This window comes from Gobius niger (assembly GCF_951799975.1).
Source record: "Gobius niger genome assembly, chromosome: 9".
Lineage (NCBI taxonomy): Eukaryota > Metazoa > Chordata > Actinopteri > Gobiiformes > Gobiidae > Gobius > Gobius niger.
Window position 1 is genome coordinate 30,279,924 of NC_136860.1, and position 15,653 is coordinate 30,295,576.

Sequence of the window (15,653 nt, forward strand, 5' to 3'; positions counted from 1 at the left end):
TTTTTTTTTCTTCAGTGTAAATGGCTTCAATTAGTGTGAGGGCATTTTAATATTTTTTTTTCCTGTCTGCTCTAAACAAACTGCAAATTGTCCAAAATTCTGCTGCTAGACTTCTAACAAGTGCCCCTTGCAGGTCTCATATTACTCCGGTCTTATCGGCTCACAGTAAAATTCAGAATTGATTTTAAGATTTTCGTGCTGACTTTCAGAGCCTTAAATGGTCAGGCCCCACAGTACATCCTGGACCTTTTGAGCCCGTACTCCTCTGGCCGCACTCTTCGGTCCTTTAGCTTTAGAAATAGACACTTACTCACTTGCCATTATTGTTCACGGAAATCAATTTTCCTTTTTTCTTACAATGTATTGTTTGATGGGCAGAAGAATGGGGTTGGGGTCACCAATGTATCCCCTGACTCTGGTGCTAGAATGTCGGGGGGTACAATTTAATGTTGAATCAATACTGCCCTCAATGGACTTCCTCAGCCCTCGAGTGGGGTGGCACATGAAGTCATACTCTAGGTGTGGCCGGTGCTACCCCATCTTTACATTCTCGTTGATACTGTTTCATATTGTACAAATCTATTAAATGCCTAATTCCTTTTCTGTCTATCTTCCTCTGTCCAGGGCCCAGGAGATCTTCCGCCAGGCCATGCGCTCCCCTCTGGTCCGCCTTGAAGTGGTGCCCTCCTCCAACAGGGAGCGTTATGAGCGGAGCCTGATCGGGCAGCTCTTCAACAGTGCCCCCGGTCCAGAGGGCAGTCCCAGGATGGCCAAAACCAAAGACCCCCCTCCTCCAGTGAAGGCCAAGCCAGTGTTCAGACCTCCTGAGAGCGCGACCATGAGGATACCAGACGACCCAGCGCCCATGGAGCCTCCTGTCAATGTACGCAGCCAAGTGCTTTTGCATTTGTTTGTTTTTTTGCATAGTTCAGGCTGCTTTTTTGAATACCGAAGTAGAAGTATGCAGTACTACATGTAACAATATCTCTGCTGGAATGAAAGGATGAAAATGAAAGACAACTGATTGACAGTGACATTGTTATGTACTCGTAATCATTGCTCAAGAAGATAACAGTTAAACCACGGCCCCAGAGACGCACGTTTATGTGATATAACCAGCAAATGCACAGACGTAGCAGCTCTCTCTGTCGAGCTACAGCAGGATTTACTAAAGAGCTGCTTCACTCCTCAGACTAAATTAGCACATCAAAGAGGAAACAGAAAACGTTTCTCTGTGATTTTTACAGTTTGTCATGACAACAGAGTCTCAGTCCGAGTCAGTGTTGAAGCTGCTCAAGACGTTAGCATGCTAGTGGTTAGCAACAGTCAACCATTGGCTTCAACACGATCAACACATGTGTGGCTCACATCTATGAACACTGAGGAAATACTACAGTAGCAGCTCAGCGCTGACCTCTGTCACATGTTGTATCCAAGGCTAGATATTTTTAGTGTGGTTCAGGGCTTTCTCTTTGAGAGGTCAGAGCTGAGCTGTTGAAGCTAAATGCTAACCGGTAACATGCTTGCAACTTCAGCAGCTTAAACACTGACTCACTGGTTTCTTCACATAAACGTGCGTCTCTGGGGCCGTGTTTTTACTGTTTTCTTCTTGAGCAATGATTACAAGCAAATAAAAATGTCACTGTCAGTCAATTGTCGTACATTTTCATCCTGAGTGGAGATATTGTTACATGTTGTAGTACTGCATAATTCTACTTCAGTATGCAAAATGGCCGCCATAACAACAAAAGTCACATGACTGAAAAGCATGTATCATCACTATCTTCATTTATATTGTCAATTTTCTCAATATGCTGCAATTATATCGGCCATTGTCATCACTCACACACACTTGCACACGCACACACTAAATTAACAGGCGTAGTAGAGTTGTGTTGCCACAGGACACAATGGCAAGAGACCTGGGCTTGAACCGAACTACAAATTTCAAACTTCAAACAGCCTATAACAAAACTAAATCTTATCTAAGAAATGTTTGGTGATAATTTTCCCCATTTTTACCTTGATCCAGCGTTGTTTCAAGTCTTATTTTGACACTGTTTGCTCAAAAAAGTAATTAATTGTTGGCTATATAAACAAAGATTATATTATATTTCAAAATGTCCTGCCTTTTTCTTTAGCAACTGAAATCTAATCTCGCATGTCCCCCTTTTGGCTCCGAGCCCAGAGTTTGAGAACCGTGGCTTAAGAGTGTGACTTTTCAAGGTACTTTCTAATGAAAAGCCTAAATCCCTAGATGGATTTGTTCGATTACACAGTGAATAAATTTGATTAAACGGAGAAGTAATGAAGTATTTTTAATTCCTAATCCCTTTCTGCTCACAGCCCTCTTTCCCCCGGAGATTTTTAAAGCTCCTTTTTTAATATTAAACTCTCACAGGATCAGCCAAGTTCATATTACTTTATGTGTTTTTGACTCTTAAATCTTTTTACTGCAAAAAAAAAAGAAAAAAAAACGTGCAATTTTATCGTCACGTCTCCATGGCGATGTGAAACAGCTGGTGCGGGGCAATAGTTACTAAGCAACAAGTGATTATCTCCAGCTTTTCTGGTCACTAAAGTAAAAAGTGAAGAGGAAATGAGCTGCCAGATATCAAGCCAAGACTTTATAGTAAATAATGTTCAAAGATTTGCTTTTAAGCTTTCTCAAAATTAAAACAGACCCTTCTTTGAAGTGATATTTTTAATGAATGATAACTTTTGACTTCATGGAGAGGTTCTTCTTTCACTTATTGATATTGATCTTTTGGCGCTTATGCTCTGTTACATTTTTCCTCGGAGGTTGGAGTTTTGAGTTACCGAGTTCCAGTCGTCACAAAATTTACAGCCCGTGAGGCAAATACAAATAGGCTGATTTAAGACAATACATGGACCATGGAAAATCCATCGATACTGCTGGACATTTCTTGACAATGAACGTTTCGAAATTAAACAAATCCGTTCTTCAGAGTCAAAAGTCTGTGACAGGAGTTAACCTCTTAACCCCCACCTGAACCGAGCACATTTACTCCACTTTGACTTTACCCAAATGTAAAAGCTTTATGAAGAAAGCGTCAAAATAGCAACAAAAATGAGACAAAAATGCAACAAAACATAACAAAAATATGACGAAATTGCAACAGAAAAAAATAGAAAATGACAAAAATGTGATGAAAAATCAATAAAAAGTGACAACAAAAGTGACAAGAAAGTGACCAAAAAGCGATGAAAAAAAGGAAGACAACACAAAAATAATGCAAGGAAAATGATTTGTTTCAATGAGTGTAGAAGGCTTTCAAATGAAGCGTTACGATAGATTTGGGTAGAGCTGAACTGGAGGAAATTCACTCAGCTAAGGCAGGGGTTGAGAGGTTAAATAAAGCTTCCAGTACAAATAAACAAGAATACTGTGGGTTCAAACTTTGGCTCTGAACGAGACACTTGTTCAATAAATGTCGGCGCGCATTCGTACAGTATATCAAAAATATTTGTCCTGTTGCATTTTTCTTTAATATAATGGACCTAATTAACTTATTTTATTCACCCAGACAGATTGATTGTATCGTTTGTGCTGTAAATATGGTCATATTAAAGGGGCTGGATGCAAGTTCGCCATTTTATACTCACTACTGCCACCCCAGGCCATATTTGTAACTGCACCTTCTATATTAAGCTTGTGCATGACGGCAATTCGGACCCGAAGTGACACCTTTTTGAGTGACAGTGCAGGATTTCAGAGGCAGTTGTGGTGAATATGTCTGAGCTCATTCTACACATTAGGACATGGCTGGAACATGCAGGTGGAGGAAAATACATAATTTTAACCTTTTTAAACTCCCTGTAGTCCCTTTAAAGAGTGCAGTTTTTCTCCTGTTGTCATGAGCCAGTCCTTTAGCAATATTAACATCACACAGCATTTGTGTTTAATTTTATTTAACCTTTATTTAACCAGGAAGTCCCTTGAGATAAATCTCTTTTTCGAGACCTGGCCAAGAGGCACCGGTGACATGTACAAAACAAGCAACAAGTCAAGCAATTTACAATGAGTTCAAGAATAACAAGTAAAGGAGTGGAGGACAATGAAAGGATTAAGAACACAAGTAAATGTAGTTGTCAGGTGTTATTGGTGTTTTAGATTTTCAAACTTGGTAGCAACAATGCCACCAGAGTTCCTAAAATCCAGTGTCTAACAGTATATTGTCTCCATGCAGACGCCCAGGAGCAGGAGTGAGAGCCCCCACTCCAGAAAAAGTCCGGGATTGTCCAGCCTTGTGTCCAATAAACGCGGAGGGAGACGACTGAGGATAGACCTGAAGAAAGGTGAGCACCAACAACTTATGGGCAGCATCCACAACAAAGCAAGGGTAAATCAGGACTAAATAATTAAAGGCCTACTTTTAAAACATTCCTGCTCTATAAAGCACTAGGACTTTGTGTACGAATTATTCTCGCCACAATGTTCTGTCCTCACCTGGAATCCAGCAACAGAACAGAACTAAACTGAAAGCAGCTATGCCACATAAATAATCGCATCTGTCTAGACTTTGCCAAAGAATGTCTAATTAGTTGCAGGGGAATAAAATGGCTGTTAACATTTGCTATTATTTTCACATCATAGTTTGAATTGCGGCCTGGTGACTCATCCCCGTCAGTGGAGCACCGAAGTCTGACGTCATGTTGGCAAGCTTCCGACTGACACAGGGATGAAACCGGCTTTGGTTGGCATTGGCTGCAACCTGTTCTCAATTCCAATTTTGTTGCTGATTGTACACTGCTAAATTTGGTTAAAATGGAAGGTCTTTTGAGACGGAAAACTCTGCTCCTATTCAAAGTGCAAATGACAGGTTAGACCAAACTAGATTAAGTACAGTTGTATAGAGTTTCGTCCAGAATAAAACACCAGTCGCCTCTTTTTTGTGGGCTTCAGTGAGAAAATGGGTCATTCTCGAAACTTATTGGACATCAAAATTGGGATTTGTCCAGCTGTATCGACTGAATTGCCTTTTTTTTTGTAAACACACAGTTTGCTAAAGCTTGCATATTCATATGTGAGAGCCATGAGCAATACAAAACAATGCAAATTTATTTACAGAACTGTGTAAAGCGCTTTCAAAACAATGCAAAATACAAGCAAGTCTCATTTCTGTTGTTGGAATTCCCTTCTCCTATGTCACTAATGTTATAGAACAAAAAAATATACTTTTCATCATAAAATTGAAAGGGGAAAGGGGGCGGAGTTAAAGGGATAGGCCACCGTTTTTGCATACATATGTTCTTAAAGGGGGGGGTATTATGCAAAATCGACTTGTTCAAGCTTTACATCATGTCATTATGTCATTCCCTCATTAAAAACATGCCTGAAGCATGTGGAGGGGGTGTGTCGGAAAGGGTCAGAGGTTCTTAAAGAGACAGAGGCCTATTTCAAGACATTTGCTACAGCCATTTTGAGAGAGCAATTTTATACAAGGCAGTTATTCTAATTTACTGCATTTACAGACCAACAGAAGGTTTCGTCATCATTGTAGTGTGATATAGACTGGTGCTATGTGATTGAAAAAAGCATAATACCCCTTAGCTTAGACAAGTTGATGCATGCCTGTCTGGTCTTAATGCGTGCGCTCAGTCTTGAAAAAACACCAAACATGTTGCTAGCATTTAGCCCCTCCTCCTCTCCTCATGGACCCAAACAGGGGTGAAGTTAGAAGCGACCAAGCTCTTCCACATTTTCCCTATTTAAATATCCACACAAAATAAAACATCTCGATTTTCTAAGCAGATAAAAAGAGGTACTATATTGTTAGCCTTAGGAGCACTTCGACTTCCACGCAGTAAAGTCAAAGTGCTCCTTCCAGACAGGTACACATCAACTCGTCTAAGCTCAGGCAAGAACATATCTCAGTATGAAAAAATGGCGGCCTGTTCCTTTTAAGCGTTGTGCTGTGTTTCCGCTCAGTGCGAGAGAAGAGCAGAGGTTCAGACCTGGGGAAACCGGACTGTTTTAGCGGAAGAAAATTCCACCGCTCTCTCCAAAAACACAACACAACTTTGTAAAGCAGCAGAGATTGTCAGAAAGTCGCTGGGTTCTCCTCTGGTGTTTCCGAGAACAATTAGCCATGTGGTGCACATGTGGCGCACATGCTGGGGACATGAGGGGGACATGGAGTGACGGATTTTGCAGTTTAGCCAGTTTTAAAAAGCATGAATTATTCGAAATTAATTTGATTTAGCGCCCTAGTCTCTTATAACGCAGGCAATTTCAAGCGGTAAATCAGGTGAAACACACCCACAAAAAGTACATACTGTTTTCCAGCTTGTGCCCGCTATTTTGTGTTTTAAAAGAACATCAATTAATTGCTCTAAATTACAGTGTATAATCTGCTCTGGGCATTGCAAATTGAGGTGCCCATTAAATCTGTCAATAACCACGCCGCCCTGTCATTACATACAGCCAAATGCTCCGTCCGTCTACATTAAACCTGTTGTTTCCCTCGCGCCTTTATCCTCTCTAACATCTCTGTTCCCCCTCCTTCCTTGGCCCGCTGTCCCTCTCCCGCCCTGTCCCCCCCCTCCATCCTCCTGATTCGCTCTCTTCAGGGTCTATTAAGTCTTTATTGATCTGTTCATTTCTGCTGATATGAATTCATAGCGGCCCGAAGTGCTGACTCGGCTGTGCTAAAGAGACCAGACTAAATGAGGTCCATAAAGTACACTAAAGCTGCACTCCACCGCTCTGCTATAGCGGTCATTTTGTGCATACATGTATGTTTATACGCACACTTCTTACGGGTTTTTACTGTTATAATCTTGGCCTTTTCCAGGACATTCACTCGTCATTTCCACCCCATTGGTGTCATGCATTTTCTCCCCTTTTTCATTGCCTTTTTTTTTTCTCCTCCGCCTCTTATTTGCCCCAAGGCTGAACCCGGAACGCCGGAGCACACTGCTACAGGCTATAACTAAAGTGCTTCAAGATACAGGAACACACAATCTCCTCAAGGTGTAGCTTTTAACCCAGTCAGAACAAAGTTAGGACAACCGTGCTTAGTTCACAGGTAGCTTTTGATGATTCACTTGTTTGATGAATCAAATGACAATGAATGGCGTTTGATATGATGTTTATGAAAGTGGGATTCATTTCATGTTACCTTGATCAGTGGAGGTCAGTGGTTGTAAACCTAGGGGTTGGTGATCATTTCAGGGGGTTGTCAGATCATGAATACATCCATACATCCAGAACTCTGCTGCCCGCCTCCTCACCCACACCCGGTCCAGGAACTCATCACCCCCGTCCTCCAGCAGCTCCACTGGCTCCCTGATCAATACCGTATTCAGGACAAGCTCCTCCTCCTCACCAACAAATCCCTCCAGAACCTGGCCCCGCCCTACCTCACCGAGCTCCTGCGACAACACCAACCCACCCGCCGCCCCTGCTCAGCCGACTCCAACCGCCTCACTCCCATCACCCGCCGGACCTTGGGGGACTGAGCCTTCGCCATCGCCGCCCCCACACTTTGGAACTCACTCCCACAGCCCATTAGAAACTCGGACTCACTACCAATCTTCTAATCAGTACTCAAAACCCACCTGTTCAAACTAGCTTTTCCATAAACCCCTTTTTTTGTTTTGTTTGCCATGGAAACTATCTGGGCATGGAGGATTAACTGTACCCTTGACAAGCCTCTCCCGGCAGCACGGTGTTCAAGCACCCATTTGCAAACTCGTTCCTCTCGCTGTGGCCACCTAGCTTTTAGCCGTGATTAGCCTTTTTGTTTTCTTCATTGCAGTCAGAGTAACCTTCGCTTTTCGCCAGTCCCTCACAAGTTTCTCGCTCACTCCACACTTTACCGTTTTGTTAATTTTCAGTAGTACAGTAAGTAAGTAAGTGCTGCATTTTTCGTCATTAGCAGATACTTGTACACAAGCCTGGAGCGCCCTCTAGCGGCTGTCAGTGTGAAAATGACAAACGTGAAATTATATATTTTGATATGTAAGTCGCACCCCCAGCCAAACTATGAAATAAAAGTGACTTATAGTCTGGAAAATGCGGTAATTCTTAATAGAAAACAGCATTGTTATATACATTGTGGCAATATAATATCAATATTACTTATTTGTTTAGCTCCTGAATTGTCCACGGCCTCAAAAGTTTGTAAACTGATCAAGCGCACCACTACCACTAGACTACCACATGCACTGTTCCAAACTCTGCATCATGGGTTCAAGTCCTGGCTCTGTCTATTTGCTAAATGGCACTCCCCGCCTTTCACCCCAAAGCTGTCCCATCCAACAACGTCTATGGGACAGAAATCCATATAATGATAAAGTTATCTCTGGCCTAAGATAGACTTGACAACTGCTTTGAACAATTAAAACCGCACCAACAAAACAATAGATGTCCGTTGTCTCGCACTCTCAAACACACTCTCATTCATCCTGGCTTATTGTACATGTTTTTAGTTTAAGAACCACTGAGGTAGAGCAGGGTGAACACAAGTGATCATTTTGCTGGCGATTATTTTTCTTTTATTTCCTTCTAATGAATGATTCAGTTTACTACATCCCTCTGGTCTCGAAGGGTATGCTGTTTAAGAAAAATAAACCCAGGCTAACATTGTTGATTGTTAAACAGACAGAAATGGTGGTGGACTAGTAATATAAATGTGTTTTTTTCTTAGGTGCGGAGGGGCTCGGTTTCACAGTGGTGACCAGAGATTCCTCAGTACACGGTCCCGGGCCAATTCTGGTCAAAAACATTCTGCCTCGAGGAGCGGCTGTGAAGGATGGTCGCCTGCAGTCTGGAGACCGAATCCTGGAGGTACAACTCTGCTTCTGAAGTAGTATTCAGTGTGCCATTGAAAGACTTTTAAGCCATTGATTATAGCTGCTGTGACACTGTATAGATATGTCAATTTTACAGTTTAAGGACAAGACTTCACATGAATAACCGCCATGTTTAAAGGTAGTTTTTTGCAAATCCTACAAATACAACAAAGAAAAACAGTATTGCATATTGATTGTTATGGGGTCGAGTTCAAATGTGTTTACCCACAAAAACGGCTGCTCCAAACCGATGAGGGGTTGTGCTGCTAAACCGTCGACTGCAAGGATTACCGTCTATCTAAAAAGTGGGACATACAAGAAATCACTCTCCTAGATTGACAAGAATAAGTCCTACAATGTCTTTCAATTTTGTTTTCCTGTAAAACTGGGAACCGTGCCACTCCAAACCAGTGCCTGCTGTATGCACTTCTATTGTTCGCTGGATCCAAAATCACTCCTTGACAGCAGTGCTCTCTCAGTCTTCACAAGAGAGTGCCTTGGAGCGGTTTTAAACCCAGCAGCTTCAGTATCACTATTGTTCTGCCAACATCGCGGAGCTCACAGTAAATGCTGCTTGTCTATGTCTCTGCCATGAAGAAAAATCCCTTTTGGGTTTTCAGAATAGCAGACAGATTGTTGGAATTTTACAACAGATGATTATCCAACCGCTTTTCCACATGTGCACACGTTTTAAATGACAGAAATGTATTTATTTTACCTGTGTTGTTACTCAGAGATACACGCCCAGTCGGTCTGCAACATTAATCACATTTGGTGCACTTTGGCTCAGTGGTTAGGCAGGGTCTTGCGGGTTTTCCTTAGCTGCTTTGGTTTCCCCGGCCTCCAAAAAATGTGGGTCAAGTTTCGTAGTCTAATCGTATATTGACAAAATAACAATGTAAACAGACACAATTTAAAGTTCATGTCTGTCGAAAATTGGGTAGGCATAGGTACAGACAGCAATGCGTCATACAAGGGGGCGTGGCCGAGCTGAGGGGGAGGGAAACCTCTCATTGCAATCAAAATTGTTCAAAATTTTTAGCCGTTTTTTGGTGAACTATGAACATATTTATCACGCACAATTAAGTCAAAACAAAATCGGTTCCATAAGGATGTTTTTTTGCTTGAAATTGTTCAGTAGAAGTGAAAAACGACACTCATTAGCTAACGTAGCATGATGCTAACGTTAGCTTCTCTAGCTTCCTGTTTAGCGTTGTCAATTTTTTAAGTGTTTATGGGCTTTTGAACATTTTCGCTCCTCACCGTGTCTTTGTAGTTTGTAGTAGTAGTAAAGTATATTCATAATTCAGCATTTGTTAAAGGGGATAGATATAAGTTAGCCATTTTATGCTAACTACTGCCACCTCAGGTCATACATGTAACTGCAGCTTCCATATTAAGCTCGTGCATGACGGCAATTCGGACCCGAATTAACACCTTTTTGAGTGACAGTGCAGGATTTTAGAGGCAGTTGTGGTGAATATGTCTGGGCTCATTCTACACCACAGGACATTGTTGGAACATGTAGGGGGAGGAAAATACATAATTTCAACATTTTTAAACTCTGTGTAGTCCCTTTAAAGTAATGGTGGAGAAATTGGAGAAAGTTCCATATATGCTTTCTGTATCTATCTCCATTGTGGTCTTACGTCCATAAACGGTACTTTGATGACTAGAATTCTGCAAAACGTGTTCAGAAACATACAACTTTTATCTCTCCTCCTGTTTTTGGCTTTTAAGTATAATTTTATGTAGTTTACTTTCAATACATTTATGTCCTGTAAAGAACTTTAAATGACTTTTTGTGTGAATTGTGCTCTGCAAATAAGCGTACCTTGCCACATTACACCAAATTGAAAAAAAACAACACAAATGTGAGCACAGTTTTTAATAATCAATTACTTACAATTTATACAATTTAATGTGAGGGCAAGCTGGAATGCCCTTTAAAGATGGGACATCCCGACGTGCTTACAGGGCCATGGAAATAATTACATTACAGGAGTTATATTATATACAGTATCTCAAATCAAGGAACAAACAACAATGACATCAACAATGAGAGATAAAAGGGTGGCAAGTTGCTCAGCTAGGTAAGAAATTTCCCTCCTAACCCAATGATGGATAGTTAGAATCCCATTACCAGCATTTTCATTCTATTTCTGTGTGTGGTGGCAAGACATTTCCCCACCTGGCCTTTGTGAGGGACTTTGTGTGACCATTTAATTGAGGAGGCTGTTGACGGCCATGTTTCCATTAATCTGCCCCAGTACTTCTTTGGTTTCAGTAGTTGAGTACTCTTGTCACTGTCCGCACCATTACTGCATATTAATGTGTAATTTGCCTGTGTTTTAGGTGAATGGGGTGGACATCATAGGTGTGGGGCAGGAGGAGCTGGTGACTATGCTGCGCAGCACTCGACAAGGGGAGAGCGTGTGTCTGGTGGTTCTACGACAGGAGGACATGTTTTTGCCCAGAGAAATGGTAAGCTGTTAAAAATAAGCCGATTTTCCTTCCATCAAGCTGTAACGTCTACCATTTACACTGTAGTAAGTTGCTGGCCAATGATAATCTGTGTTGCAATTTTAGGTCCATGCAACAGGTTTGCCTTGGTGATACTATGCAGCTCAGTTGTGATAATGGCTTTTCTCGGTATTGCTTTGACTGTGAGCAAATTTAGTGAAGTCGATGACTCACTTGTGACACTACCAACGCACTTTGTAACTAAATAGCACTCAGCCAAAACTGTTTGTTAGAATTTCTACACTGTTCCTTTGAATTTTCACCTCTTCCTAATAAAAACCTTTAAATTCACTGTTTTTTCCTCTTCTTTCTTCTAATCATTCTCAACTAATAATCAGTGTACGCCTACATACTCCTATTTTTTCCTGTTGAACTTCCTAGTCTGACTTCGAAATGGAAGTGAGCATGCATAATTAAGTGTGAATAAGTGCGTCATCGTGCCAAGGTAAGTGTGTTGTAGATCAGTGTAATGTGTTTTAGATCTGTAATTTACAGGTATCATCCAAGAAAATGCATGTTTTCCCAAGTTCTATACAATGAAACCTGCTCCGAACCTGGATTTGACCCGGGCTAAACCATAAAACCGTGCTGATTTTCAAATTCTGGAAACTAAGCTCAATCAAGACAAGAAGCCAGGTGTAAAACCTAGTAGGGCTGGGCGATATGGACCAAAACTCATATCCCGATATATTTAGGTTGAATATCGATATACGTTGTATATCCCCCGATATTTTTTCTGCAAAGTGAGAGCTGTAAAATGAAATGTTAAAATGATAGTCTGTAAGTTTGCGGTGAGGAGAGAGAGAGAGAGAGTGAAATGTGCAAGTAAACAATCAAATTCCTCCCTCTTTTACCAGAAAGCCCTTAGTTTGCAAAATGAGGAGAGCAGGAACAAAACTTTCAAAAGTAAACGATCAAGCTCCTCCCCTCCCTTCTGATTGGACCTGACATGCTGGTTTACAGGAAAAGCTTGTCTCATTGGTCAAAGCGGGAGGATTCAAGACTCTGATTAGTGGGAGAGATCCGGGAGGGAGGGACTTTCTAAAAAAATAAATATTTATATATTATTACTTACTGCATCAAAATGAAAGACCAGGTGGTCGATTTTGCACATTTTATAAAATTTGTAAAACATTTAGACTTCCAGACTATCACTTTAAGTCAAAGTCAAAGCCAAATACGAGTAGTTTTATTGAAAACTCACTATAAAATGTAAACATAAACAATGTACAACAAAGCTATATATATGTATAAAGACTAATCAACGTCGTGTCAATTTTTTGTCACTGTTTAACATGCTGACAGTTTCAAGTGACAAACAAACAAATTGATACAGTGTTATGATTTGACATAGTGAATCTTCCCAGACGATGAATACCTCTTTTAAGAACTAATAAAAATCACGCAGAAGAGCGAGAAACGGCGTCATCTTCAGCCAAATCAGAGTCGAACCACGAAACAAAAATTACAGTTATTACGTTTTCTCTGAAGGATACAGGATTCTTCTGCAGTTGTGTGAGATGTTTGTGATTTGATTGATCAAAACCTTATTGGATAAATTATTTGCCGTGTGCTAGGTCCCAGACACTTTGACTTTTGAACAGAGACTGACTAGGAAGGAAAGGTTTTAATTATGTGCCTGTCTTTTAGGGAACACTGAAGAAAACATTTGTAAATTCATTTTTTAATCTTTCAGTGTCTGTGATTCAAGCAAATTCAGAAACCATTATAAGCATGCTAACCGTCGAAATCACGTCTTATATTTGCTTTAATGTGTGCCCTTCTCTGCCTTTCACATTGACGTTCCTCTCAACTTGGACCCATTGCTCTCCAGCCTGTCCTGCATTCTTATCATTTCCCTTGTCATACTGTATTTTATGTCTTTTTCCGCTGCGTCCTTGTGCGTTTGTTGACTGATGCTTCCTTCTCCGGTCGTCAGGATGTGGAGTGCGCACACGACCGGAGCCCCATAGGAAATTCTGTTTATTGAGAGCGGAAAGGCAGCGGTGCAGTGGTGTTTGCATAGACGCAGATCTGAAGTCTACTGTGACTGATAAAGCCATTCCAATGTTTACCGTGCGCTGAGTTATGGCTTCAGACTCCCGCTGTAATCTCTGCTATCCGTCCTGTGCCACATTCCCCGCGCAGACTGCTTTTACCTGGGTATTTATTATGAACAGGCTGCAGTCTGTTGTCATTGTTCGGTCCTCATAGTTCTCGGAAGTTCCCTGCAACAATCGTGTTCTCCTGTAGTACTGTATATGAGTCATTTTTATCACCATTTAGACATCCATTTCATCTATACTCTGGGTTGGGGCCGTGATCGCTCTTCTCGATGGAACTGCATGAGAAAATCAGAATCTTCCTTTCCCTTTCTAGAAATGACACCTGTCCTAGATGTTCCCTTCAGAGCCAATCTATTGAAAATTAAATGTGTAGGTGTGCTGCTCCATGATGGTCATTCAGTGGCAGGGCATAAATAAACATTCGCTTACAGGGCTGAAAAAAACATTCATTCACTATTGCTTGGTTGCAGGTAACATCACAGCATTCTAAAGGCCTATACTATTATAAAGAGGAAAAAAATCATTTGTTTTTGAGGACATTTTTGGTCCTATACATTAATGATCATGTTTCTAATTCATGCATTTTCTTTTTAGCTACGACTTGTGAAAGTGTAATGCTGTTAATAGGAAAAACTGGCTCCTGCCCCCCATTGGGTCCGATGACATCATCATATTCTAGAGCCTGCAACCCAGCAGCAATACATATCTATATCAATAGTATGTCATTAGTTTACAATTTTCGATTCATGCACCAAAGTGAAGTATCTTCCCCAAGGACATGACTGCAGTGGTGGAGCTGGGATTGAACCGCCAGCCTTTGGATTGCTGGGGAAACACGATGCAACTGAGTCAATGCTACAACTTTATACAGTATGGGGGCAGTTTACCAAGCGTTTGCCAATGTGCACAACAAGTAGCATGTGCCAGAAATGGATCAGCAGCAGTGTCATTTGCGCCATTTTATTGCATGCTGTATTTACTCATTTGTATATCAGATTTGGGGCCCTAAAACCGTAATACAGGCAATTTCAAATGCTGAATTTGGTGCAGCATGCCCACAGATAAGCTATGTGCTATTTTCCGGGTTGCATCTGCTATTTAGCACCTGTCTCGATAAATGACCCCATGTATCTTTGGACAGATCTCCAAAGACTTGAAAGACTTTCTACCTTCCAAAATGAACACAAGCTGCAAACATTTGGGTGAATATAGTAAATTATTAAGCATGAAAAGTCCACATCTTACATTTTGTGGAAATAGCTTGGCTTTGTAACTGTCCAGCATATGAGACTCATATGCTTTTTTTCCCACATAGTACGCTTCAAACCAGTACGGAATGGTTTTACACGTTTCCAATACAAATGGATGTAGTGGGCGGCGTTCCCATGGATGAGCCCCTTAATCACATTACTGAAGGAACAACATAACGGCGATTCAAGTTTTGTGAACCACGATGAGAACAAAGTGGACAAATAATGCCTTTGGGTGGGTATTTATGGAATTATTCACAGGAGCCAAGGCAAATACTATAGAAAAGAAGCAGCTAAAAGACGAGCTATGAAGGTAAGCTACATGGAGATGTTTTGCTACACCAGTTTTAGTGAGGGCTATAAGATAAGATAAGATAAGATAAGATAATCCTTTATTGATCTCACAAAGGAGAAATTCACCCGAATGTTTTTACACTCCATGATTCTGTCTCATGTAGAGTATTGTATAACCACATGGTCACTTGCTGCTGGTACAACACTCAAGCCAATAGTCTCTTTTTAAAAAAGCCATAAAAATCTTGGACAAGAAACCGTTCTCCTTTCACCACTGCACTGTTTTAGAGAAGCATCATTTACTCAATTTTGATCACTTCATTAATTTTAAATATGGTTGCCTTGTATATAAAGTATTGCATGGACTTGCTCCACCTCCATTGCAGGATTTCATCAAGCCAAAGTCTGTTAGTGGGATGGGCACCAGGGCATCAGCTCGAGGAGACTGTGAGGTTCCACACAGGAGAACCTCCTTTGGACAGACTGTGCTCTCTGTGAAAGGCACCAAGTACTGGAATAGTCTCCCTTCATCAGTCAGAGAGACTCCAACTCTGGCCACTTTTAAAGCACGTTTTAAACTGTGGCTAAAGGAAAACCAGTCCTGTGAACACTTTTAGTTGTTACTGCATTTATTGTTGTCACATTTTGTTAATTGTAAATTGTGTATGTGCTGCCTGCCGAGGGACTACAGATGGAGACT

At 41.1% G+C, this 15,653-nt stretch overlaps 1 protein-coding gene across 1 annotated transcript in view; it reads left to right on the plus strand.

Annotated features, from left to right (window-relative positions):
* The window catches only part of LOC306967602 (partitioning defective 3 homolog B-like), a 388,088-nt gene that overhangs the window by 110,766 nt on the left and 261,669 nt on the right, over positions 1 to 15,653 (plus strand). Inside the window, exons 8-11 of the mRNA XM_079562684.1 lie at positions 625 to 883; positions 4,212 to 4,320; positions 8,676 to 8,815; positions 11,176 to 11,304. Of these exons, the coding sequence (XP_079418810.1) occupies positions 625 to 883; positions 4,212 to 4,320; positions 8,676 to 8,815; positions 11,176 to 11,304 (637 nt within the window). The remainder of the gene's footprint in view (positions 1 to 624; positions 884 to 4,211; positions 4,321 to 8,675; positions 8,816 to 11,175; positions 11,305 to 15,653) is intronic.